Source organism: Hylobates moloch, unplaced genomic scaffold (assembly GCF_009828535.3).
Source record: "Hylobates moloch isolate HMO894 unplaced genomic scaffold, HMol_V3 SCAFFOLD_4, whole genome shotgun sequence".
NCBI classification, from domain to species: Eukaryota; Metazoa; Chordata; class Mammalia; order Primates; family Hylobatidae; genus Hylobates; species Hylobates moloch.
The window spans coordinates 100,918,362-100,944,784 of NW_026652279.1; the positions used below are offsets into that span (position 1 = coordinate 100,918,362).

The 26,423-nt window shown below is 46.3% G+C and overlaps 1 protein-coding gene and 1 non-coding gene across 2 annotated transcripts in view; one reads left to right on the top strand and one right to left on the bottom strand.

Annotated features, from left to right (window-relative positions):
* The first annotated feature begins 406 nt into the window (after positions 1-406).
* Positions 407-505, top strand: LOC116467725 (small nucleolar RNA U13). The gene has a single exon (XR_004247928.1). It is a non-coding gene; the product is annotated as a small nucleolar RNA U13 (small nucleolar RNA).
* A 3,473-nt stretch (positions 506-3,978) lies between these two features.
* LATS2 (large tumor suppressor kinase 2) overlaps positions 3,979-26,423 on the bottom strand; it is an 89,711-nt gene continuing 67,266 nt past the window's right edge. The window contains exons 3-8 of the mRNA XM_032150719.2: positions 22,357-22,489; positions 18,971-20,382; positions 14,286-14,868; positions 12,526-12,708; positions 10,721-10,827; positions 3,979-6,304 (exon numbers count right to left, since the gene is read on the bottom strand). Coding sequence (XP_032006610.1) covers positions 5,810-6,304; positions 10,721-10,827; positions 12,526-12,708; positions 14,286-14,868; positions 18,971-20,382; positions 22,357-22,489 — 2,913 coding nt within the window. The 3' untranslated portion in view covers positions 3,979-5,809. The remainder of the gene's footprint in view (positions 6,305-10,720; positions 10,828-12,525; positions 12,709-14,285; positions 14,869-18,970; positions 20,383-22,356; positions 22,490-26,423) is intronic.

Consider the following 26,423-nt stretch of genomic DNA (forward strand, 5'->3'; position numbering starts at 1 on the left):
AGAGCAGGAGGAAGTGGCACAGCATTTTTCAAGTGCTGAAAGAAAACTATCAATCTGGAATCCTGTAGCCAGTGGAAATATCCTTCAGGAAGGGAGGGGACATGAAGACATTTTCAGGTGAAGGAAACCTAACAGAATGTCACCAATAGACCTCCCTTAAAAGAACAGCTAAAGGAGGTTCTCTAAAAAGAAAGAAAAAGATAAAAAGAAAAAGCCTTAGCACATTAGGAAGAAAAGAAAGAACACGGTAAGCAAAAATATCAGTAAATATGACAGACCTTCCTTCTCTTGAGTTTTCTGAAATGTTTGATAGTCAAAACAAAAAAATTCTAACAGTGTCTGATGTGAACTGAAAAAGAACAACACTGCCATTCGAGTGGTTTTCACTCTGTGACAATAGCCTCCAATCATTTTGTACTTTTTAAGCATGACGATTGGGTTTTCACACTCATGTGGGAGGTGCCTCCCTCAAACTTTGTTACATTGGCACATTACTCATCTGATGTGAACTTAGGAAAAAACTCACAATGACCCATATGCATTTCATCCCAGTGTCCAATAAGATTTTTCTTCTTTTCTAAGGTGAATAAGCTCATTTTGTCCACTCAGTGTAGGCTTCTGTTGGAAATGGAAAATTCTCTTATAAAGGAAAAGCTTTTTTTACTGATGGAAAAAGACTTAACAGGATTAATAATATCAGCATAAGGATCACTTGAGCCCAGGAGTTCAAGACCAACCTGGGCAACACAGGGAGTCCCTGTATCTACAAAAAAAAAAAAAAAAAAAAAAAATATGGCGGTGCACACCTGTAGTCCCAGCTACCCAGCTACTTGAGAGGCTGAGGTGGGAGGATCACTTGAGTCCAGGAGGTCAAGGCTGCACTGAGCCATGTTCATGCTACTGCATTGCAGCCTGGGTGACAGAGCAAGAACCTGTCAAAAAAAAAAAAAAAAAACCAGCATAGTACTACTTACAAATATTGACTTAATATCAAAGATTTTTTTGATTATGCTAATTTTTTTTTCTTTTTTTGAGACAAAGTCTCACTCTGTAGCCCAGGCTGGAGTGCAATGGCATGATTTCAGCTCACTGCAACCTCTGCCTCCCAGGTTCAAGCAATCCTCCTGCCTCAGCCTCCCGAGCAGCTGAGGCTACAGGTGTGTGCCACCACACCCAGCTAATTTTTGTATTTTAGTAGAGACTGGGTTTCACCATATTGGCCAGTCTGGTCTTGAACTCCTGACCTTAGGCAATCCACCTGCCTCGGCCTCCCAAAATGCTGGGATTACAGGTGTGAGCCACCATGCCTGGCCTAATTTTTGTATTTTTAGTAGAGATGGGGTTTCCCCATATTGCCCGGACTGGTCTCGAACACCTGGGTTCAGGCGATCCGCCTGCCTCAGCCCCACAAAGTGCGGGGATTACAGGCATGACCCATGGTGCCTGGCCTTCCCTACTTTTACAAGGCAATAAGTTAGCCTGTTCTTTAGTAGAATGGTCCCCAACATTTTTTGGCACCAGGGACCAGTTTTGTGCAAGACAATTTTTCCATGGATGGGGGAGGGATGGTTTCAGGATGAAACTCTTCCACCTCAGATCATCAGGCATTAGATTCTCATGAGTGCACAACCTAGATCCCTCATATGTGCAGTTCACAATAGGGTTTGTGCTTCTATGACAACCTAATGCACTGCTGATCTACTGATCTAACAGGAGGTGGAACTAAGGAGTCATGCTCACTCACCCACCACTCACCTCTTGCTGTGCAGCCCTGTTCCTAACAGGCCATGGACTGGTACCAGTCAGTAGCCCGGGTGCTGGGGACCCCTGCTTTAATGGATGCTGGACTAAGACAAAGATTCCTGGATCAGAGACAAAGGACTTTATTTTTCATAGCATGGCAGGCAGCATGTTTGCATCAGTTTCCCCTTGTTCCCAAGTCCCACTGGGGCAATGTGGAAGACTCAGATGGGTTCTGCTGAGGTATACTAAGCTTGGGGCATCTTTTTTTATATCAAGCAGCAAGCAAACTTGCTCTTTGTCTTGGAGAGAGACATCATCTTACCCCTTAAAGTTGCTCACTACAAATCCAATCCTGAGAAATGGCTCAGAGAAAGAGCAGTCAGGCCTTATCTTCTTGGCATATTCAGCAAAGTGTGCACGAGGGAGCTGGGGAGAAACTGCTCACATCTGCACAGGGAAATGTGGCAATAAACCTTGCAAATACACCTTACTTTTGACCTAAGAATTGCACCTCTAGAAATCTGTCCCACATAATTACTTTCACGTACACAAATGATGGTTATAAGAGGTTATTTATTCTAACATTGTTTATAATAGCAAAAGGTCAGAAACAACTAAATGTCTAGCCATATGGGACCAGTTTGATTATAATACCCTCACAATGGAACACTATGCAGTAAGAATAAAAAAATCAATTTCTTTATGTGCTGCTATATAGAGTGCCAAGACATACTGTCAAGTGAAGAAAACAAATGCAGAAAAATATGCATAATATTCTCATTTCTGTAAGAGGCAAAAAGTACACATATACATTTTTTCTTGTACATAAACTTTCATTCCTCTATATGTTTTGATTTTTTTTTTTTTTTTTTTTTGAGACAGTCTTGCTGTCTCCCAGGCTGGAATGCAGTGGCGCAATCTCAGCTCACTGCAACCTCTGCCTCCCGGGTTCAAATGATTTTCCTGCCTCAGCCTCCTGAGTAGCTGGGATTACAGGTGCACACCACCATGTGCAGCTAATTTTTGTATTTTTAGTGGACATGAGGTTTCACCATTTTGGCCAGGCTGATCTTGAACTCCTGACTTCAGGTGATCTGCCCACCTTGGCCTCCCAAAGTGCTGGGATTATAGGTGTGAGCCACTGTGCCCGGCCAGTGTTTTGATTTCTAAACCATGTGACTGTACGTATTTAAGGTATACAAACTCTTACATTTTCCAGATTTCTAATACCATCAATCTTTATCATCTATCTATTTATCTATATTCTTTGAGACAGTCTGTCTCTTCTTGCCCAGGCTGGAGTGGAGTGGCACAATCTCAGCTCACTGTAACCTCCGCCTCCTGGGTTCAAGTGATTCTCCTGCCTCAGCCTCCCAAGTAGCTGGGACTACGGGCGTACACCACCCACAACCGGCTAATTTTTTTATATTTTTAGTAGAGACAGTTTCACCATGTTGGTCAGACTGGTCTCGAACTCCTGACCTCAGATGATCCACCCGCCTTGGCCTCTGAAAGTGCTGGGATTACAGGCATGAGCCACTGCACCCAGTCTATTTTTTTAAGACGGAGTCTTGTTCTGTGGCCCAGGCTGGAGTGCAGTGGTGCAAGCTCAGCTCACTGCAACCTCCGCCTCCCAAGTTCAAGCAATTCTCCCTGCCTCGGCCTCCTGAGTAGCTGGGATTACAGGTACCCACCACCCCACCCAGCTAATTTTTGTATATTTAGTTATTTAGTAGAGACAGCGTTTCACCATGTTGGCCAGGTTGGTCTTAAACTCCTGACCTCAGATGATCTGCCAGCCTCAGCTTCCCAAAGTGCTGGGATTACAGGTGTGAGCCACCGCACCAGGCCTCATCAACAATTTAAAATGAAAGGTCAGGGGCTGTAACTGTCCTCTCAGTTTAACATATTATGCTGGGGAATTAGCTCTTATTCATGATTTATTTGATCACCCGCCATATTTATTTGATATCCCACTTAAGCCACTCAGTAATCCTAAGGAGGCATATTTTGTTCCCATTTTACGTTACGTTGGTCACAGAACCACAGCCTGATTTGGACTTCATGTGTCTACCTGGAAAGCCTGCTTTTCCACACCCCAAGCCATTCCTGAGACAGCCCTGTCTGTGCTGTGCAACCCTGGCTCATGTGTCACAGGGGAGGCATGGGAGAGTCACAACACGCTGAGAGGCAAGGACTTACAAACTCCAGTAAGACATGACACCAACTACGGGATTTGGATTCAAAATTTTAATAATAAATTGTGCCAGTAGAAGCTTTTCAAAGGCAATGATATATCAATAAATAATAGTTAAACTGAGTTCCTGAGAAAGAACCTAGCACATGAAAGTATGTCAGAGCGCTGTGAGTAACAACATGGCACGACTATAAAATAGCGAGAATACTGACAGTCACGATGACAGGCACAGCAGACTTCAGAGTATGCCACTCACACAAAATGTAAACCAGTACACAGGAATCTTTATTTTTTTAGTTTAAACATTGATAAACTTCTAAGTGTTGTTGCCTAGATATATACTAAGTAATGGATACATTATGCTAAGAACTTCAAGGAAAAATATGTGGAATAATATAATGAAAATTATGAAGCATCAGATTTTTTAAAAAGCAAAAAAGAATCGAACTTTTTACTCAAATATAAATCACTTTAAATAGGAATCATACTAATTTGAAATAAGGAATATTGTGTTTATCTGTGTGTGTGTGTGTGTGTACACGCACATACATCTATACTTCTAAGAAAATACGTATGGCTTTTTATTCCAATGTCATTTTGAAGAATCTTTGCTTTCTTACAAAGGTTAGAAATATGTATTGTTTAAACCAAGTTAAGATTTGATACTTCAAAGCACACTAAAAGAACAAAAAAAAAGTGAGAGAACCATTAGATCACTCAGTTTCCTGACGGTAACAGAAGAAAACAGGACTAAGAACGTTCACTGAAGCTTTCAGTGTGGGCAGTCTGTCAGTAAAAAGGTAAGTAGTAGGGTCAGAGGTATGGCATTCCACATACCAGCTCTACCAAGAATGAAAGAGCATACGGACTAGAGAAATGGACATGTGTCCGTGATTAAACTTTTTTGGCATAGCTGTATTAATCCCTTTTGATGTACATAAGTTCAGTATATGACAAATGTTTCAGTCCCCCCACCCCCCACACAGAGAATCCAATCACACCCAAGACACACACACAAATCACTTCTCAGTTACACATCTGCATTTCTTTAACAAAACAGTAAGAGATACAATCATAGCGAAGAGGTCACCCGCACAATACATTATCAGCACACTGTCTAGAACACCTCATTTAAAGACACTCAGTAAAAACATATTCACAGGACCTGCTGTGAATGGCAAGATACGGTAATTTTATAATAGAAAAACTCTGCTCATGCAGTACTCTCCACACACCAGACGTCGGAAATCACAGCCACATCATCACCTTGCTCACACTTCCTATTATACTAGATATGCAAAAAGCCAAAAAAAAGCAGCTTTTAACATTGTATCATTATATCACAATTTTGAAATGTGGGAAAAAAAAAAAAAAACCATTGTGTGGATAAAATGGTCTCCGTGACATTGAGCAGAGTGTTATCTTTTTTTTTTTTTTTACATTATTGCACAGAGATTTCTCATCAAATGTTCTTCAGTTTTTGTCTTTTCCTAAACGTGAATAAGTGCTATGGATAAAATACAAATGTAGAAAATAACAGCAGCATGATTTGTCAAAGTTAATCCCTATAATTTAGTAAGAAAAAATGGATATAAACAAAATAAGTGCTCTTTCTAAACTGTATTAAATTTTCAAAAATATTGTTTTAATGCAGTGAAGGTCCTGAAAAGCCTATTGAAAGCAACGCTGAGTCCTGTTTTCAAAAGTGTCTTATTTGGGTTTTCTTGGTGAAGACCAGAATTTCAAGTGAAGTAATCGACGGACTAATTTAAAACAAAACAGCCCTGGGCTTCCCTATTGGCCTGTGAGGGCACCGGCTCCGGGACCCTGACCTGGGAGCAGCGAGTGGTGGGGGTGCCTGGCCCCCATCTACACGTACACAGGCTGGCAGCCTTCAGTCTGATCCACCAGATCAGAGGTTTCTAAATCTGAGTTCTCAGCCTGTGAAGCTTCTGCTCCCGAAGGCTTTGGGCATCGAAAGGGGTAGCCATTGTCATCAAAGAACCTTCGGAAGGTGAACTCGTAAAATGCGTGCTCTGGATGCTTGTTACTGGGCGAGGTGAGTGTGTCCCAGGCCTTGGCGCTACCTTCGCTGGCATCGTTCCAAGGGCTTTCTTCATCTACAGGGTCGAAATTCGAGGTGTCCATGGGGTGGCTGATGGTGGGAACATAGGGGGCTGGCTGCTTCCGGATGTCACTGGAGAAGTCAATGGTGCTGAAGAAGGGGTGGGCCTTCAGGTCATCCGCCCCATTCCGCCCCAGGCGGTGGTCTGCAGAGCAGCACAGCTTCGTGATGAGGTCCCTGGCCTCAGGGCTCAGCTTCACCTGGGCTGGAATGTGGAGCGTGTTCTCCCAGTTGATCACCTGAGGAAACAACAGAACCAACAGGTTAGCTTCTCCTCACACCTTGGGCAGTTCTGGGACAGCATGTGATGACGTGACTTTCAAATAAGTTTAGTTTCACAATAGGAGAGGAGTTAGAATAGACACAAGCAGCAGTTGTTGATCTCAGCAGCCATAAAAAGTGTCATTTCAGTCGATGGCTCACAGCCTGAGGCCAGGATGACCAGTCAAATACAGACAAAAAGATACTGATTTTCTTCTCCCAGAAATACTGTTTAGCCAAAGAATTTTGTGCTTTCCACAAAAATGAAGAGAATGATGGTCTACAAGTTATTTTCTTTATTTTTATTTTTTTGAGATGGAGTCTCGCTCTGTCGCCCAGGCTGGAGTGCAGTGGCGCGATCTTGGCTCACTGCAACCTCCGCCTCCTGGGTTCAAGCGATTCTCCTGCCTCAGCCTCCCGAGTAGCTGGGATTATAGGCGCCCACCACCACACCCGGCTGATTTTTGTATTTTTAGTAGAGACAGGGTTTCACCACATTGGCCAGGCTAGTCTTGAACTCCTGACCTCAGGTAATCAGCTAAAGTTATTTCTTTAGCTATGGCAATGGCTTTCTGTCAAACCATCATGGCACTCATTCAAATACTTATTGTGGTCAAAATATGGCCAACCGGGGTTTTGAAAAACAAAAAGGAAAAATCTCATAGAGAAGAATAAAGCTGACTGACCCCATGTGACCTTACATGCTCAACTGCACAAACCAGCCATCTGGACGTTCAGTAAATGCACTTGTTGTAGAGATGTGTCTACTGTGAAGACAAAACCTAGGGGACTTCTTTATTGTTTACACTTAGAATCAGGAGGAAACAAGGCCAACATGACTGGCTACCAGCTGGGGTGATGGGACAGCGGATAAGACATGGAAGTTAGTGGGTGTGTGGGTGGGAGGCTTGGTTTGAACCTAAGTAGTTGTTTTCATAGAGCTAAAACTGTAGAGCTCCTAGAAGAAAACATAGGGTGAAATCTTCATGATACTGAGTTTGGCAATGGTTTCTTAGACATGCCACCAAAAGCACAGGGAATAAAAGAAAAAAATTGGACTGCATAAAAATTTAAAACTTTTGTGCATCAAAGGACATTACTGATAGCAAAAAGGCAACAAAATGGAAGAACAGATTTCAAAACATATATTTGAAAAGGGGTTAGTACCCAGAGAAAATACAGAACTCCTACAACTCAACAACAATAACAAAACCAAATAACTTGATTTAAAAAGGGTAATGGACTTGAGGAGATATTTCCAAAGATATACAAATGACCAATAAGGACATGAAAATAAGCTCAATATAATTAATCACTAGGGAAATACAACTCAAAACCACAATGAGATACCACCTTACATCCCCTAGGGTGGCTACTACTTAAAAAAAAACAAAAACAGGAAAATACTTATTGAGGATGTAGGGAAACTGAACACTCAGCCACTGCTGGTGGGAATGTAAAATGGTGCAGCCACTATGGCAAACAGTTTGGGAGTTCCTCAAAAAGTTAAACACGGAACGACCATATAATCCGGCAATCCCACTTTCTGGTTTATATCCAAAAGAACCAGAAGCAGGGACTCATACAGTGGAATATTATTCCACCTTAAAAAGGAAGCTACGACATGGATGAACCCTGAGGACGTTACGCTAAGTGAAATAAACTAGACACAAAAAGACAAATACTGCATGACTCCACTTACAAGACGTCCCAAGGCCAGGTACAGTGGCTCCCACCTATAATCTGAACATTTGGGGAGGTCGAGGTGGGTGGATAACTTGAGGTCAGGAGTTTGAAACCAGCCTGACCAACATGATGAAGCCGCATCTCTACTAAAAATACAAAAATTAGCTGGTGTTGTGGCAGGCACCTGTAATCCCAGCTGCTTGGGAGGCTGAGGCATGAGAACCTGGAAGGCAGAGGTTGCAATGAGCCAAGATTGTGCCACTGCACTGCAGCCTGGGATACAGAGCAAAACTCTGTCTCAAAAAAAAAAAAAAAAAGAAGTCCTGAGCATAAAACCAAACTCACAGAGACAGGAAGCAGAAGAGAGGCGAGCAGGCGCTGAAAAGGAGAGTGGGAAGTTTCTGTTTAATGGGTTTGGGATGATTAACACATTTGAAAATAGAGGGCGGTAGCCGGGCGTGGTGGCTCACGCTTGTAATCCCAGCAGTTTGGGAGGCCGAGGCGGGCAGATCACGAGGTCAGGAGATCGAGACCACGGTGAAACCCCGTCTTTACGTCTGGTGGGGTCCCACTACTGAAGGCTGAGGCAGAAAAAGGCGAACCGGAGGTGGACTGCCCACCGAGATCAGAAAATAGAGGGTGGTGATGGTTGCACAATATTGTGAATGTACTTAATGTCACTGAATTATACACTAATTAAAAATGGTCAATAATTAAATAATTATCAAATAATTAGTGATTAAAATAATTAAAATGGTAAATTTTAATTTACCATTAAAATAATTAAATGGTAAATTTTATGTTATGTATATTTTACCAGAATAAAAAAATCTGAATTATCATGTGGGCAATTTAGTGAGTAGCTCAGCAATTCAATTAGGGTGCAGACAATGCCAGATTCCAATTTTACTGTTCCTAGAGTGAAATTAAGCCTTACTTTAGGGTTTTTCTATTTTTCTTTTTTCTTTTTTTGAAACAGTCTCACTCTGTCGTCCAGGTTAGAGGGCAGTGGCGTGATCTCGGCTCACTGCAACCTCTGCCTCCTGGGTTCAAGCGATTCTCCTGCCTCAGCCTCCCAAGTAGCTGGGACTACAGGCGCCCGCCCCCATGCCAGGCTAATTTTTTGTATTTTCAGTAGAGACGGGGTTTCACTATGTTGGCCAGGCTAGTCTCGATCTCCTGACCTCGTAATCTGCCCGCCTCCACCTCCCAAAGTGCTGGGTTTACAGGCATGATCCACTGCGCCCAGCCTTACTAGACAGTTTTTCTAATTAAAGTTATTAATTTAGGCTCCCTGGTGGTCATGGCCACCACGGCATGTGAAAACTCCTAGGATTGTGTGTCAGTTGGTATGTCCACAGAAGACCACAGATTCTTAATTCCAATTCTCAATTCAATCCTTACTAACTCATTTCAGAAAGCAAATGGCTGTCATTTTAAAACTAATAATTTAGTATTAAATGACTGACAGTTATTTAACTACTTTGAATAAATATTAGGAATATGCATAACTAGCCTGACCACATAGCTGACAGTTTGCGAACAATGATATAATATCCAAATAAAGAAACTGATTTCTTTAGATACAGTTGACCCTTGAACAACAGTTTGAGGGCCACTTACACTAGCATTTTCTTCCACCTTTGCCACCCCTGAGACAGCAAGGCCAACGCCTCCCCTTCCTCAGCCCACTCCACATCAAGATGACAAAGATGGAGACCTTTATGATGATCCACTTTCAATTATTAAAATAGTAAACCTATTTTCTCTTCTTTATGATTTTTTTTCTTTAGACAGAGTCTCACTCTGTCACCCAGGCTGGACTGCAGTGGTGCGATCTTGGCTCACTGCAACCTCTGCTTCCTGGGTTCAAGTGATTCTCCTGCCTCAGCCTCCTGAGTAGCTGGGATTACAGGTGCACACCACCATGCTGGACTAATTTTTTGTATTTTCAGTAGAGATGGGTTTCACCATGTTGCCCAGGCTGGTCTTGAACTCCTGACTTCAGGTAATCTGCCCACCTTGGCCTTCCAAAGTGGTGGGATTATAGGCATGAGCCACTGTGCCCAGCCTATGATCCTCCCAAAGTAGTGGGATTACAGGCATGAGCCACTGTGCCTGGCCAGCATTTTCTGTTCTCTAGCTTGCTTTATTGTAAGAATACAGGATCTAATACATATAACATACCAAATATGTGTTCATTGACTCTATGTTACTGGTAAGGCTTCCAGTCAACAGGCTATTAATAAAGTTTTTGGGGAGGTGAAAGTTATACGCAGATTTTTGACTGTGCAGGGGGGTTGGCACCCCAACCCCCCCTTATTGCTGAGGGGTCAACTGTAGTTCCTGGAGTTACATGTGTTCTCTGCAGGGCAAGTGTGGGTGGGGGAGACAGTGGATCTGCAGCACACCTTTGCTGATCCTCACTGTTCTTGCCTGGAAATAACAAGGTGGCAGATGGCCAAGGGTTTAATAGAATTTCAGATATTAAAATGGGTCCAATTCCATGGCTTTGCTTATCAAAATAGAAAATTTAAAAACAGATAATAATTTAAAAAATAATGAGATTTCTTTTAAAAATCCCATCCTATACAACTGCCATTCCTACCCTACTCAGAATAAGAGGGCAAATGCTGACCAAAGATTCATGGGTACATGAGAAAATCAGACGTCTACAGCAAGCAGATGCGAGGTTCCTCTCACATTACCTTCAGCTGGGTTTCTGTGGGAGTAGGTGCCAAAAAGGGCGGCTGCCCCACCAGCATCTCGAAGAGAATCACTCCAACACTCCACCAGTCACAGAGCTGAGTGTACCCTGCAAGACAAAGTTCACTCAATCCCTACACAGGCATGAATTGTCCTCCGAGGTGAATTTCATCAAGATGCTGAACATACAGATTTCCTGTTAAGTGGGAAAGTGCGTTGAAGCATCACACTGTGCAGAGGATGGACCTATGTGAGTACCTGGATACTACTGGGTGGAGTGGCGGGGGTGGGTGGCGGCCATGGCCGCTTAGGTTTTTGTATTTTTAATCATTGTAATAAGAAAATACTTTTTAATTTAAAAAGATTATTTTTATTGTTAGCAAATAGTTACTATCCAAAATTTTATGTTCTTAAAGATCACAAACAGAGGCACCAATTAAAACAACAAACTGAAAAACATAAAGTGCTATAACTCGTGAATAGTCAGGTGAGGGTCCAGGAGGGCTTGCTGGGGGGCTTCTAAGTCAGTTTTGGATGAAGCTGAAGAATACGGAGATGAGGAGGAGGTGGGCAAAACCCACCGGACAATTCACTGTAAGCCAAACACTCCTTGTGTGAGGCCCCTACGGAGCCGGGCCTTCCTCACGGGGCTCCCAGATGTGCTGGGTCAGGGCTGGCCTCCGGGAGGCTGTAGGCTAGGCTTGTTTACCTTTCATTTTCTCCCACTTTTCCTTCAGAGCCTCATGACCTATCAAGCCAGGCTTGTCTTCATGTCACCTAATCCTTGCTAAGTACAAACCGGGATGTTAAGAGGTCAGTCCGGGGGTGCCTGTAGCTGCATATGCCAGGGTAGACCCCTCAGGCCCCTCTGTTATCTCTCCATCCCACCTCTTCCTGTCCAAGTTTGGCAACAGAGGCTGCAGAAAAAACCCAAGCAATGGTTTCTTGAGAATGCTGCACGTGGCAGAGGGAAGTAGACCTTCAATGGACACTAAGGTTATTCACAACCTCTCAAGGTCGTTATTGCTGTGTCTGTGGTCTGAGAAGTTAAGTAACTTGTGCTGGATTACCACAGCTAGCAAAGAAAACCCAGACTTGAACTGGGTCTGGCTGGCTCCAAAGACTTTAAACAACATGTGACGGCAGGGGCTGCCTGTCTCTGGATTAATTACACAGAATCAGATCAACACCCCACCATCACTGTGGACCATGCAGGATCACTGAAGGATTCCTCCTATACTGAACCAGATGTTATATTTGATAGAATGAAGCATCCATCCAGGAGGCAAATGTTATGAGCACTAGTCATTTTACACAACTGGCACCTGCCACTTTTGCTTATGGTCTAGCAGGGAGAATGAGAGAAAAAGGATCTTCCAATGCTGTCACATAAGCACCCAGCTGCACACGGCACAACTCAGCCAGGAGCCTGAGACAGAAGTGAAAGCTAGAGCCCGGAAATATGTGGTCTGGGCAGACTGAGCGGAGGTCCTGTAGCCCTCAGAGTGGTTTCCATCATTTGACTGTGAAAATCAGGGCTAGAGTCATTCCCTTGGGTCTAGATAGAGCCCGAGGGCCAGCAGACACTGGTCTAATGGTGCATGTCTTCCAACCCCCTGAAGCAAGAGCACTTCCAGAACAGGAGGGAGGCTTGTATGTTGCGGAAATTAGTAGTTTTCAGGCTTCCATGAGGACAAAAATATGACTGGAAGCATTAGGTCCTGGAAAGCTAGAGCCAGGGAGACTCAGCTCACAGGTCTGAAGGGAAGGAGACCTCCCGCGGGGTGGCTGGCCGTGGCGCATGTACCTTTGCGGAGGAGCACCTCGGGTGCGATGTAGTTTGGAGTCCCCACCAGTGAATGTGCCAGGCACCTCTGGTGCTGCTTCCGCGCCCTCTGCTCTAGGGTCTTCAGCCTGTCCCCACACCGACAGTTAGACACATCGTCCCAGAGGTCGCTGGGCTCCATGCTGTCCTGTCTGACATGGCTCCCTTCACCCAGGAATCAGGGGTGGTGAAAGAAGAGAAGAAAATATAAAGTGAATTTTCACTCTTCAATAACTCAACACATCCACAGCTTAAAACAGCAAAGTCATTCCAATTAGCTCCTGACATATCAGGACATAAGTCCCCACTGAGCTGCTCCGTACGGACAGCCTGCTGTTCCTAGTTCAGAGACACAGGTGGTGAGGTTGGCGCTAGCACCAAGGTAGAAATGATGGTGAAGAACCATAGGACACCAGGCACCGTGCTGAGCTGGCAGGAAGGCACTGCAGGCAGGAGAGGCCGGAAGAACTGCGGGGACAGCACCCCTAGCACTTAGGCCATAATCAAAAGGTAACAACTGCCTGACACATGTTTTAAGATGAACATGGAAAACTTAGGAGGATTTAAACAACATGAACAAAGGTTACTTCAATGCCAGAAAATGAGAGTGAATTAAACGATTTAGAGTTAGTTTTGAGTTAGAGAAAAAAGACTAAGTGATGATATTAAAATAACTATTTCAAGAATCTGAGCCATAAAGAAGATAATAACCAGCTGTTTTTGGCTTTTCCAAATGGCAGAACTATAGGAAATGGAGTTCAATGATACACTACATAGATTCAGGTTGGCTATAAGAGAGGACTTCTTGGGAGGCCGTGACTCTTTTATTTATTTATTTTATTTTATTTTATTTGAGACGGAGTTTCGCTCTTGTTGCCCAGGCTGGGGTGCAATGGCGCGATCTCGGCTCACCGCAACCTCAGCCTCCCGGGTTCAAGCGATTCTCATGCCTCAGCCTCCCAGTAGCTGGGATTACTGGCATGCATCACCACGCCCGGATAATTTTGTTATTTTTAGTAGAGACGGGGTTTCTCCACGTTGGTCAGGCTGGTCCGAACTCCTGACCTCAGGTGATCCGCCTGCCTTGGGCTTCCAAAGTGCTAGGATTACAGGCGTGAGCCACCATACCTGGCTGAATCTTTTATTTTTTAAGGCTTGCTTTAATGAGGCAGGTGATGGTTCCCCACAAAGGCCCTGTGACACCTTGTAGCCTACTGTCTTAAAAATATAGTAGGCCAGGCACGGTGGCTCACACCTGTAATCCCAGCACTTTGGGAGGCGGAAGCAGGCGGATCACCTGAGGCTGGGAGTTTGAGACCAGCCCGACCAACACGGAGAAACCCTGTCTCTACTAAAAATACAAAATTAGTCAGAGGTGATGGCACGTGACTGTAATCCCAGCTACTCGGGAGGCTGGAGGCAGGAGAATCACTTGTACCTGGGAGGCAGAGGTTGCGGTGAGCTGAGATCACGCCATTGCACTCCAGCCTGGGCAACAAGAGTGAAATTCTGTCTCAAAAAAAAAAAAAGTAAACCTGAAATCCACTAACTTAAAAAAAAATGCGTGTATCATACTATTCCTTTTGGAAGGGAAGGATGTCACACCAATTTATAAAATAATGGGGTGACAGACAAAAATTTCAAAATGATTAGGAGCCACTAGGATGGGAAGTTTAGTTGCTTGCAATGGGGTTAGTGACATCTACACATAGAAAGTGCATGTGGCACACTTAAGACAATACCTTTCTGGTAATATTTGGAATTGTGAGTCCACCTGAACCCAGTGCAGAGGCCGAAATCTGTGAGTTTAATGTGACCATCCAGATCTATCAAAATGTTATCAGGCTTGATGTCTCGGTGGATGAAGCCCATCTTGTGGACACTCTCAATGGCCAAAGTCAGCTCTGCGATGTAGAACCGGGCCAGGTGCTCGGGGAAGACCTCCATCCGGATCAGCAGGCTCATCATGTCCCCACCAGGAATGTAGTCCATCACAAAGTACAGGCTGTCTTTGTCTTGGAAGGAGTAGTAGAGTTTGACCACCCACTCATTGTCTGCCTCGGCCAGGATGTCCCTCTCGGCCTTGACGTGAGCCACCTGATTCCGGTTCAGGACATCCTTTTTCCTTAGGGTCTTCATGGCGTACAGGGCGTGAGTGTCCACCTTACAAGCAAGGCACACTTCTCCAAAGGCACCGATCCCCAGGGTTTTGATTTTGACAAACATAGACTTGTCCATCTTGGCCCTCTTTAACCTGTTGTAATTAGACTCTTTCTGGTAGAGGATCTTCCGCATCTGCTCCTGCTCAGCTTCACAGAGTCCAGCCTGTGTAGAAGGAAAGGAAGGAGGAAGAATCACATTAGAGAAATCCCACGATAACAAATGACTGGGATGGGGATGCCCTGGAACTGAGAGGAACCCAGCTCGTTTTACAGAAAGGAGAACAGAGAAGAATGGGTCTCATATACTACAAAACAAGGTAACAATTGGTTTTGTTTTGTTTTTGAGACAGAGTCTCACTCTGTCGCCTAGGCTGGAGTGCAGTGGTACAATCTCAGCTCACTGCAGCCTTCGCCTCCCGGGTTCCAGTGATTCTCCTGTCTCAGCCTCCCGAGTAGCTGGGACTACATGTGCCTGCCACCACGCCTGGCTAATTTTTGTATTTTTAGTAGAGACAGTGTTTCATCATGTTGGCCAGGCTGGTCTCGAACTCCTGACCCCAGGTGATCTGCCTGCCTTGGCCTCCCAAAGTGCAGGGATTACAGGCGTGAGCCACTGTGCCCGGCCAGTTTTGTTTTTTTATATCCATATATAGACATGAATCTGGAATGAAAAGTTAAGACAAAAAAGAGAGTTCTTTCTCTAGGAGACTTTTGGCTCTAAAAACTAAGGGAAACTTCTATTAACAAAAATCTGTGGAAAAGGGGACCACAGCATTCCTAGAACTCCAAGAGCCATCTAATCTTTCAGTAACTCAGGGAAAATGGGAAAGCAGGAAGAAAAGTCAATGATCAGCATACAAAAATCAGTAGCATACATTAGATAGACTTGCATACGGTGAGAGATAGGGTCTAGTTTCATTCTTCTGCATATGGATACCTGGATTTCTGTACACCAATAATGAATGCCATTTACAACAGCTATAAAAAAAATCTAGGAGTAAATTTAACCAAAGTGAAAGAGCTCTACAAAGAAAACTACAAAACACTGAAGAAAGAAACTGAAGAGGACACGAACAAATAAAAAGAGATCCCATGTTCACCAGCAGAAAGATTTAATATTGTTAAAATGACCATGCTACCCAAAGTAATCTACCAATTAAATGCAATCCCTATCAAAATACCAATGATATTTTTCACATTACTAGAAAAAACAATACTAAAGTTCACAGGGAGCCCAAATACTCAAAGCAATCCTAGGCAAAAAGAACAAAGTTGTTACCTGACTTCAAAATATATTACAAGCCTAGAGTAACCGAAACTGCATGGTATTGGTATAGACCAATGGAACAGAATAGAGAACCCAGAAATAAGTCCACGTATTTACAGCCACCTGATTTTTGACAACGGTGCCAAGAACGTACATTGAAAAAGAGACATGCTAGGAAAACTAGATATCCATATGCAGAAGAATGAAACTAGACCCCAATCTCTCACCATATAGGAATGTCAACTTAAAACAGATTAAAGACCTAGAAATAAGAACAGAGGCTATGAAAATATACTCTAGGACATTGGTTTGAGCAAAGATTTTTATGGCTAAAATCTCAAAAGCACAGGCAAAAAACCCCCAAATTAGACAAATGGGACTACATTAAGCTAAAAAGCTTCTGCAGAGCAAAGGAAACAACAGAGTAAAGAGGATACCTGTGTTGAACAGGAGAAAATATTCACAAACTATTCATCTGACAAAAGACTATTATTCAGAATATACAAGGAACTCAAACAACTCAACAGCAAAAAAAATATCAAATAATCCCATTAAAAAGTGAGCCAAAAGGCCAGGCACGGTGGCTCACGCCTGTAATCCCAGCACTTTGGGAGGCTGAGGCAGGCAGATTACTTGAGGTCAGGAGTTTGAGACCAGCCTGACTAACATGGTGAAACCCTGTCTCTACTAAAAATACAAAAATTAGCTGAGCATGGTGTTGCACACCTGTAGTCCCAGCTCTCAGGAGGCTGAGGCAGGAGAATAGCTTGAATCCAGAAGGCAGAGGTTGCAGTGAGCCGAGATTTCACCACTGCACTCCAGCCTGGGCGATAGAGCAAGACTCTGTCTTAATTAAAAAAATAATAATAATAATAAGGCCAGGTGCGGTGGCTCACACCTGTAATCCCAGTACTTTGGGAGGCTGAGACAGGTGGATTATCTGAGGTCGGAAGTTTGAGACCAGCCTGACCAACATAGTGAAACCCTGTCTCTACTGAAAACATAAAACTAGCTGGGCATGGTGGCGCATGCCTGTAATCCCAGCTGCTCGGTAGGCTGAGGCAGGAGAATCACCTGAACCCGGGAGGCGGAGGTTGTGGTGAGCTGAGATCGTGCCATTGCACTCCAGCCTGGGCAACAAGAGTGAAACTCTGTCTCAAAAAGAAAAAAAAGTGAGCTAATGACCTGAATAGACACTTGTCAAAAGAAGATACACAAATGGCTAAGAGGTGCATGGAAAGATGCTCGTTAACCATCAGGGAAATGCAAATGAAAACCACAATGAAATATAATCTCTCCCCAGTTAGAATGACTATTATCAAAAAGGAAAAAAAAAAGAAACTAAAAATAGAACTACCATACAATCTACCAATCCCACTATTGGGTATTTATCTAAAGGAAAGGATATCAGTATATCAAAGGGATACCTGCACCCCATGTTTATTGCAGCACTATTCACAACAGTAAAAATATAGAATCAACTTAAGTGTCCATCGACTGATGAAGGGATAAAGAAAATGTGGTCTGTGTACACCACGGGATACTATTCAGCCATAAAAAAGAATGAAATCCTGTCATTTGGAGCAACATGAATGGAACTGGAGGTCATTATGTTTAGTGAAATAAGCCAGAAACAGAAAGTTCAGTAAGAACACCACACATTGTTACTGATAATGTGGGAGCTAAAATAATTGATCTCATAGAGGTAGAGAGCAGAATGTTAGTTACCAGAGGTGGGAAAGGGTGTGTGTGTGTTAAGGGGAGATGAGAGGTTAATTGGTGCAAACATACAGCTGGATAGAAGGAACAAACTCTAACTAGCATGACTATGGTTAGTAAAAATGTATTCAGTACTTCAAAATAACTAGAAGAGAGGACTTGAGATGTTTCCAACACAGAAATGATAAATACACCAGGCAATGGATACTCTAAATACCTTGACTTGATCATTACATATCCTATGCATGTAACAAAATAGCACGTTTCCCACAAATATACAAATACTATGTATAAATAAAAAATAAATGGCTGGGCGTGGTGGCTCATGCGTGTCATTCCAGCACTTTGGGAGGCCGAGGTGGGCAAATCACCTGCGGTCAAGAGTTCGAGACCAGTCTGACCAACATGGCGAAATCCCATCTCTACTAAAAATAAAAAAAATGGCTGGGCGTGGTGGTAGGCACCTGTAATCTCAACTACTCGGAACGCTGAGGCAGGAGAATCGCTTGAACCCAGGAGACGGAGGCTGTAGCGAGCCAAGATCGCGCCATTGCACTCCAGCCTGGGTGACAGAGCAAGACTCTGTCTCAAAAAAAAATTAAAAAATAAAAAATAAAAATAAAAAAATAAACACAAATGAAAAGTGTATCTTTAAAAAAATCAGTGAATATGGGACACTGAAAAGAACACAAATCTGGTTTTTAGGCTTTGGAATTACTAGCTTTGTGTGATTTAAATCTGTTACATTTTAATTTAAATAATTTCATCAATAATTACCTTCTTCAGCACTTCAGTGTCAACTAAGGTATACTTAAATCATTAGTTACTAATTAAACACTTAAAAGAATAAATGGAATCACTACTAGATACATTTTTCTTCCAAAATCCCACAATATCAATTTACAAAATCTTAAACTTTGTTTCTACTCATTCAAATGTTCTATTTTTAATCCATGATGAATTTTGTTAAGCGAGGACATACCCTAAAACTTAATTTGCTAATTTACCTACAATGTAAATTGTAGATTACCTACATTACGCTGGCTACATTATGCACAGCTATCTCTGATTCTTCAGAAGAGTCAAGGGGAAAGGAGAAAGGGAGGTCACACCATTTGCAACTTCTCCAAGTTGTTGGCCCCATAACCAGACTGTTGCCCGTTAGCCATGTTGATGGTAAGGGGTATACAGTCGAATCAGAAAAGGGATTGTGCGTGCTTCCTATCGCCAGTAGAGGGAAGAGCCGGGAACAAATAGTAAAAACGAAGTGGGAAATTACTTTGGCCATTTCTTGCTCCAGCTGCAGCCTCCGGTTAACCTTCTGCTGGTAGGTTTTGATGACATTCTCCACATGCTGCTCCATGAAGAACTTAAAGGCGTATGGCGAGTAGCTCTTGATGCGTGACTCTCTCTTCTCTTCGTCTCTGCTGTTTTTGCGGACGGGAACGGGAGAGGTCTGAATCTGCTTTTTATCCTTTCCGCCTTTGTCCCCCTTGGCGCTTTTACGGCTCTTGTCGCCGCCCTCGGGATCGCTGGGGCCCGCACGGAGGCTCTGCTCCATGCCCGCGCACAGGCTGTCCAGGTCGTACTGCTCGGACTTGCTGCGCAGCAGCAGGTGCTTCGGGTAGGGCGGAGGCGGGCACCTCCGGTCTGGGCCTCCGTACTCCACGTCCAGCGGGTAGGCGCCTGCGCCGCCCAGCGCCAAGGCATGCTCCTCCTTGGCGTCCAGGCCCTCCGCGGCCGGGGCGGGGGCCGGGGCAGGCGCGGGCACCCAGGCGGGGTGCGAGGGCCCCACAGCCGTCTGCGGCTCCGGCCTCAGCACACGCACGCTCTTCACCGGGTGCAGGATGTGCGCGGCCGTGACAGCCGTCACGGTGTTGGGGGCGGGTAGGGAGGGCTCGGCCTTGCCGGGCGCACCCGGCCGCGGCTGGTGGCTGTTGAAGGAGTTGGTCCTGCTGGGCACTGGGCAGTCAGGCCGGAAGGCCACGTGTGCGCGCGGCGGCGCCTCCAGGCCCGGCTTCTGCAGGGAGTCCCGGCGGGCCAGGGTGGCAGCCGGCCACTGCTGGACGGAGGTGCTGCTCAATTCATACAGGTCCACGTTGAGGCTGTTCCGCGAGGGAGTGAGCAGGCTCTGCGGGGGGCTGTCGCTGGCGAACACCTGGCTGCGGGAGCCCAGCACATGCAGCTGGTGGGCCGCGGGGCCGGCCTGCTTGTGGTGTGGGTGCGGCACGTAGAGCCCGGCGGCAGGTGGTGGGAAAGCGAGGCCGGCACCTGGCGGTCCTCCCTGGCCCTTCGCGGGCAGGCTGGCGTAGCCCCCGGTCTCCGGCGGCGTCTTGCTCTGGAAGGAGGGGCTGCGCTGCACTCCGTAGCCCAGGGGTTCCCCAGGCACCAGCAGGTGTGGCCGGCCATAGTGCGCGCCCTGCAGCGGGAAGTGTGCCCCTGCTGCCTCTACGCTGGCACCGTAGCCCTTGGGTGGGTGCTGGTGCTGGTGGCCGGGCCCGTGGGGGCCGACTCCGGGGAAGAGGTAGTCCACGTATGGCCGCGGCACCTCCTCTAGCGCCGTGGGGCCGTCGGCGCCGAAGCTTGGGCCCTCATAGGGGGCACCGCTCAGCTGGTGGTAGGACGCGAACGAATCGCCGGTTCCTTCGAAGCTGGGCCTCCGCGTCACCGGGGTTGGCATGAGCCCCTTTCCTGCAGTGGAAAAAACAGGAAGACAGCATCAGAGTGGGTGTGATCAGTGGGTTCTGGCACTTTCAGGCTGGTCCCCACTCTAGCGCTGCCCTCGGGGCTAAGGGTCTTGAACCCTGGGCCCTGACGTGCTGCATTCTGCCTAGCACAGGGTCACTGGACTCCCCTCTGCCCTGCCAGCAGGACCAGTTGCCCTAACGTGTTAGCAGAGTGGAGACAAGCTGGAGGGCACATGGGAGGGCCAAGGGCAGAAGAGAAGACCGCGTCCACATCCTGAGGTGCATCCTTGCCCCCTGGGGACCGCACTGGGGTCACTCTCCTGTCAGGCTAGGGATCCGTCTGCATAGCCAGCTTTGTTTTCAAAACCCTTTCATGCCCAAATTGTGGGAGGCTGAGTTTACCACCGCATGGTTCCCAAAGCGCTGCTCCCTCACAGAAAGGGCAGAACTGTATCCACTGTGCAGCAGCTGCTCCACTTCTCTTTCACCTCTTTTCCAAATTAAAAGATTTTCTAGTTTTTTTGTCTATATTAAAACAAAGCAATATATACACAATAATAAAAACCACACAAAACCCCTCTACAAATATCCAGATTTCATCTGCTGCTACCTTAATCCTGACCTCCATTTTCAACATTTCATCTGAAACAGACACCGGAAGGAAGGTCAAAGGCTCCTTTCATTTCTTTAGGCCAACTGCTCCACTTGGCTCGACTTAGCAGACGGTGCTGAAGGGTAGAAAGGCTGTGCCTTGCCCACAGGAAGACCACCCCGATACCTGGCAGAGTGAAGGCCCTGACAGCCTGGCACTGAGCAAAGGTCACAGGCACACCAAGGCTTTGTTTTCCCTGGGCCCAGAAGACGTCAGCGAATAGACACACCAAAGGCAAGTGCAGAGGGAAATCAGCACGGAACATGGGCCTGGCCTTCCCTTTGAGCTATGCTCTAAGGCCTCAAAACTGGAAGAATTCTGACATGGATGGCCAGCTGGGGGCTATTTAAGGAAGTTCCTTCTCTTAAGAAGAAAACAAAAATGTGTGTCCTTTTAACAAGGGAGATATAACTTACAAAGGTGAGATTTTTCTCACCCACCACATGAAGTAGGTTTTATCCAAGGTCTTCCACAAAATAGGGAACACTCTTGCTAATTACTAGGAATTTGTTTTTTTTTTTTTTTTTTTTTAAATACAGACGAGGTCTCCCTCTGTTGCCCAGCCTGGTCTCCAACTCCTGCCTCCATCCTCTGGCCTCAGCCTCCCAAAGAGTTGGGATTACACAAAACAAACAAAACAAAACAAAACAAAACAACACCAGGCCAGACAATGTTGGGATTACAGGCTTGAGCCACTGGGCCTGGCCATGAATCCTTTATCACACCCCAGGGGCCTCAGGTACCAATCACAGGGCCCATGTGCTTGCTCCATCTTGGGAAAGTAACATTCATCCATAGCCCGTAAAAGGCAGGGATTTGGTGCGGTGCCTCAGGCCTTTCACAGGGGATGCTAAGGGGGACCCAGCGCTCTGCCCACACTGCCTGCCATTGAACCCGCACTCTCAGAGGCTACGATGTGAGAGAGGTGTGTTTTAGAATTGAGGAAAGAAGCCACCCTTGTCAAAGATCCCTCCACAGGCCCAAGAGAAAGTGAAAAGACCATTTTTACACCCACTTTGCTGACCTTTTTGATCTTTCATAAAACAAGCACACACTTTCCCCTAGGTAGGACGTACTAAGGTAATTTCAGACAAGGCTGGATGGGGCAAGCGCCAGGTGTGTCCCATGGTCTACTACTTGGGGCTGCTCCCGCCAGGGCCTGACTGTCAGGGCAGGGCAGGCTCAGCTTGCCTGTTAACTGAACGAGGCAATGTGCCAGGAGACTGGCTCTGGCCAGGCCAGGCCAGGTTGGACCCCTCTACACATGGTTTTGTGTCCTTAAGCCACAAACCATCTTTGCCCACCATGCTGCAGGCCTGAGCTCACCTGGGGAGGTCTGCTTAATGACCCGCACGATCTGCTCATTCCTCGGGTCCAGGTAGCCCATCTTGCTGATGTACTCCAGGGCGGCCTCGATGCTCCTGCTGCCGGTCTGCTTGAGAGCTCGGCCAGCCATCTCCTGGGAGGGAAGTAAGGGAGAGGTAAGTGCATGTCATCCTAAAAGCCACCAAGGACTCCCATCCCCACTCTGTGCTGGGACACTTCGCCTCTGTACTGCTGAGAACCTGCGCTATGCTGCAGGAGACCCTCAGAATGAGTGCCGGTGGCTGTGTGCCCTGCCGGTGCCTGATGGCAAAAGCCTAGCACAAGCCACACCATAGACTATTTAGCCTTATGTCAAGGACATACGGGAATTTTGATGATGGGCCTGAGACTTAAATTCTGCTTCTCCTCAGAAAACTTCTGTGGTTGGACTGGTGAGTTCAGGATGAACCTAAACCTAGAAACGTTTAAGGGGAAGAATTGTGGGAGTCAGGGAACCTGGCTTTAACCTCAGCTCACCTCCAGGCTAACTTTGGGACTAGGAAACCTGTCCCCAGGGAGAGGGTGCAGCTGCCGAAGAGTCATATATTACACGCCTACTGTTTACAATGCCCCGTGCTGGCTATAGCAGCAGAGGACTGGCCCTTAGAGATCTGACTCGTACAAGAAAGAAAAGAGACACAACAGGAGCCCATGGAGCCACACCGGCCCAAGGACAGGCCCCTCAAACTGCTTGTGGGAAGAACACAGAGACTGGTGGCCACCACGGGAGAGGGCAGGTAAAATGGGAGAGGGCCACAGGAGAAAGCCTCCTTCCACCCGAAAGATGAGGTGGTGGCATGGCTAGCTGTTCCAGACTTTGGGCAGGTGGAGAGCCCTGGGAGAGAAAAGGCATTCCTGGCAGATGGGACAGCCAGAGCAGAAGCCTGGGGAAAGATGGGCCCATGGCAGCAGCACGCAAGGGTAGGTAGAGATGGGGGGATAGACCCACAGATGGGGGCCAGGCTCTCCGGGGTTTTGCTCCTGTCTGCAGGCATTCGAGGAAGCTTTCAAACTGGGACATACAGCATCAGCAGGTCAGGCTGGGGGCAGCTGTGGGTGCAGAGGTAGAGGCACAGATGGAGGAGACAGAATAGGCAGGAGGGTGCAGAAGAGATGCAGCCCAGTGGGGCGGGGCGGGGCAGTGAGGCTCTGATGAAGGTGCCCCCTTCACATTTCAGGACAGCTCTGCAGAGCTGTAGGCAAACAGGGAGGGTGAGCACAGAGAAAAGAACACCATTGAGGCTGGCTCTGGGACAAGGGCAAAACAGGCAAAGGCCACAAAAAGGGCTTCGGCAGGAGAAGGGAAGGCTGAGCACTCTGAAGGTCAACGAGGAGGGCAACCAGGCAGGAGGAAACTGAAAATGTAGAACGGGGTCCGGAAAGGAGTCCACAGTTACCCAGACAGCAGAGAAGAAAGGGGTGGAGATGGCTGGGCGTGGTGGCTCACGCCTGTAATCCCAGCACTTTGGGAGGCCGAGGCAGGTGGATCAAGAGGTCAAGAGATCGAGACCATCCTGGCCAACATGGTGAAATCCCGTCTCTACCAAAAATACAAAAAATAGCTGGGTGTGGTGGTGCGTGCCTGTAGTTCCAGCTACTCGGGAGGCTGAGGCAGGTGAATTGCTTGAAACCTGGGAGGTGGAGGCTGCAGTGAGCCGAGATCACACCACTGCACTCCAGCCTGGTGACAAAGTGTGACTCCAACTCAAAAAAAAAAAAAAAAAAAGAAAGGGGTGGAGATGCAGAAAGACCCCGGACAGTGGGGGAGGCTGTCCAGGGCTGCTCTGCAGCAGAAAGCCTGGCCATGGTCACAGAGCCACTCTGCAGAGAGAGACGCAGCACTGAGTGTCCCCCACCTCTGGACAGGGCATTGTGGTGCCCATGATCTGAATCACACTCAGCTGTGTGTCTGTGGTTCCCTTAGGACAAGAAGAACCTGGCAGAGCCTGAAACCATGTTACTCATGGTTGCATATGCCCACTTAACACAGTGCCTAGAACAAATTAAGCACTTATTGTCCATATATGATGGTCTAATACTGAATCAAGCTTTCCAGTCCTGGCCATACGCCAGCAGAATGGCTGTAAACTGTGCCTGTGTTCTTAGCGATGCAGGCAGGGGCATGGCAAGATGGCAGGGACAGGGAAGGGGCTGCAGAGGAGCATGAAGTGGAAGGCCTGGGGAGGTGCCGCCACATGGGCAGGCCACGTTGCAGGGGAGGGACATGAAGTGACAGATTGGAAAATGGTAATAAGAACAGACCTGTTTGTTAAAGTGGCGCCTGGACTACCAGAAAGGGCAAGTGTTTACAACCTGGAAGAGTTGTAGAGAGAAGGCAGCGGCAGTTCCGAAGGGAAGTGCTTCCTGGCCTCACCTGGGACAGGAGATAAGACTCCCACCACCGCCTACTTCACAGCTGTGCTATGCGATGAGATCATGTCTGCGAAGACTCAACAGCTTGGAGGAAGACATGATATAAGACCACATCTTTGTGGGATCACCCTGGAGCTTTTGGCGCCCATTAAAAATATGTGCCAATTGGGGCCGACTCTAACCACAAGCCTTTCCATCAGCACTAACTGTTCAATTGCTTCGTCTGAAACGTGACCATCGCTCTGTCTCCTGCAGGGTGAATCACCAGCCTGTGCTCATTAACCCAGTACCTGCTGACTGCCAAGGAAGGGACACCTCCAGGACAGACTAGGTCAATGTGGATGTTCTCAAATTCTCTCCCTGTTTATGGAGCACCCACTACTCAAGATGTGTATGTTTATTGTGCATCAAATCTAGGAACTCAGAAAAATCAGCAAGGAGACCACAAGTGAAGACTCATGTTCAGAAGGGAGTTTGAAGTCCTAAAAGTGAACCATACTCATGAGCCAGCTTGTTTATAAATAAACCCTTCAAATAACCCATGTCCTTTGAGGCTTGCCCTTGTTATCTGTCCATCAACCCTTCTTTAGCAAGTAAGTAGTTCCTATCTGTATATTAACTCTCAGAAGATGCTACTGTACATATACATAGAGCTATGTTTTAAACACTGAAGGAAATGGGAATCCACTTCTAAATCCATCAGAAATACATGACCTCTGGGCACAAACAAAGTACATGCAGAGTCACAGAGTGAAGACAAGCGCACAGTCTGGGGAATGGCAAGAGGTCAGAGCCAGGACGCGGGAGGAGTGTGTCAGAGAGATGCAGCTGAAGCCTGGCCAAGGAGCTTGGCCACTCACCTTCCTTTCTTAAGAATGTATGGAGACCAAGCTGGATGTGGTGGCTCACGCCTATAATCCCAACACTTTGGGAGACTGAGGCGGGAAGACTGCTTGAGCCCGGGAGTTTGAGGCCAGACTAGGCAACGCAGTGAGATTCCGTCTCTACAAAAAAATAGCTGGGTGTTGGTGGCACATGCCTGTAATCCCAGCTATTCAAGAGGTTGAGGCAGGAGGATTGCTTGAGCCCAGGAAGTAGGGCAGCCTGGGCAACAAAGTAAGAATGTGTCTCAAAAAAGAAAAATAAATAGAATAAAGTATTTTTTAAAAGAAGAATGTACAAAGATCATCATTTAAGGGTCCTTATCTAGAATCGTCGGTGGCTATTCCAAAAGATGGCAGGATGGCGCAGTGGTACAGGGCGCAGATAGGGAGGCCACACACCTGGGTTCACCCCTCCCCTCTGCCGCTTAGCAGCTGTGTAACCTTCAGCAAATCATTTCCTTACTTTGAGTGCCTGTTTCCTCATCTGGGAAATAAGGCTAATAGGTTGCTCTAGGGATGAAAGGAGATGTCATGCTTTGGCATCAGCATCACTTAAGGGTTAGCTGTTACAGTTCACAAAGGTATCTTATGTGTTTCTGGGAAAAAACATAAAGACTAATTGTAGATTTTATGCATGTTTGATATTTAATGGCTCTAATGTTTTACTGTCTATTCTTCTTACAATAATTATACAAAGAAATGTAATGAGTTCTTTTCACCAAGCCTCAATAGACACCTCCAATTTCTTCCAGCTTACCTCAGGCTGCTGTG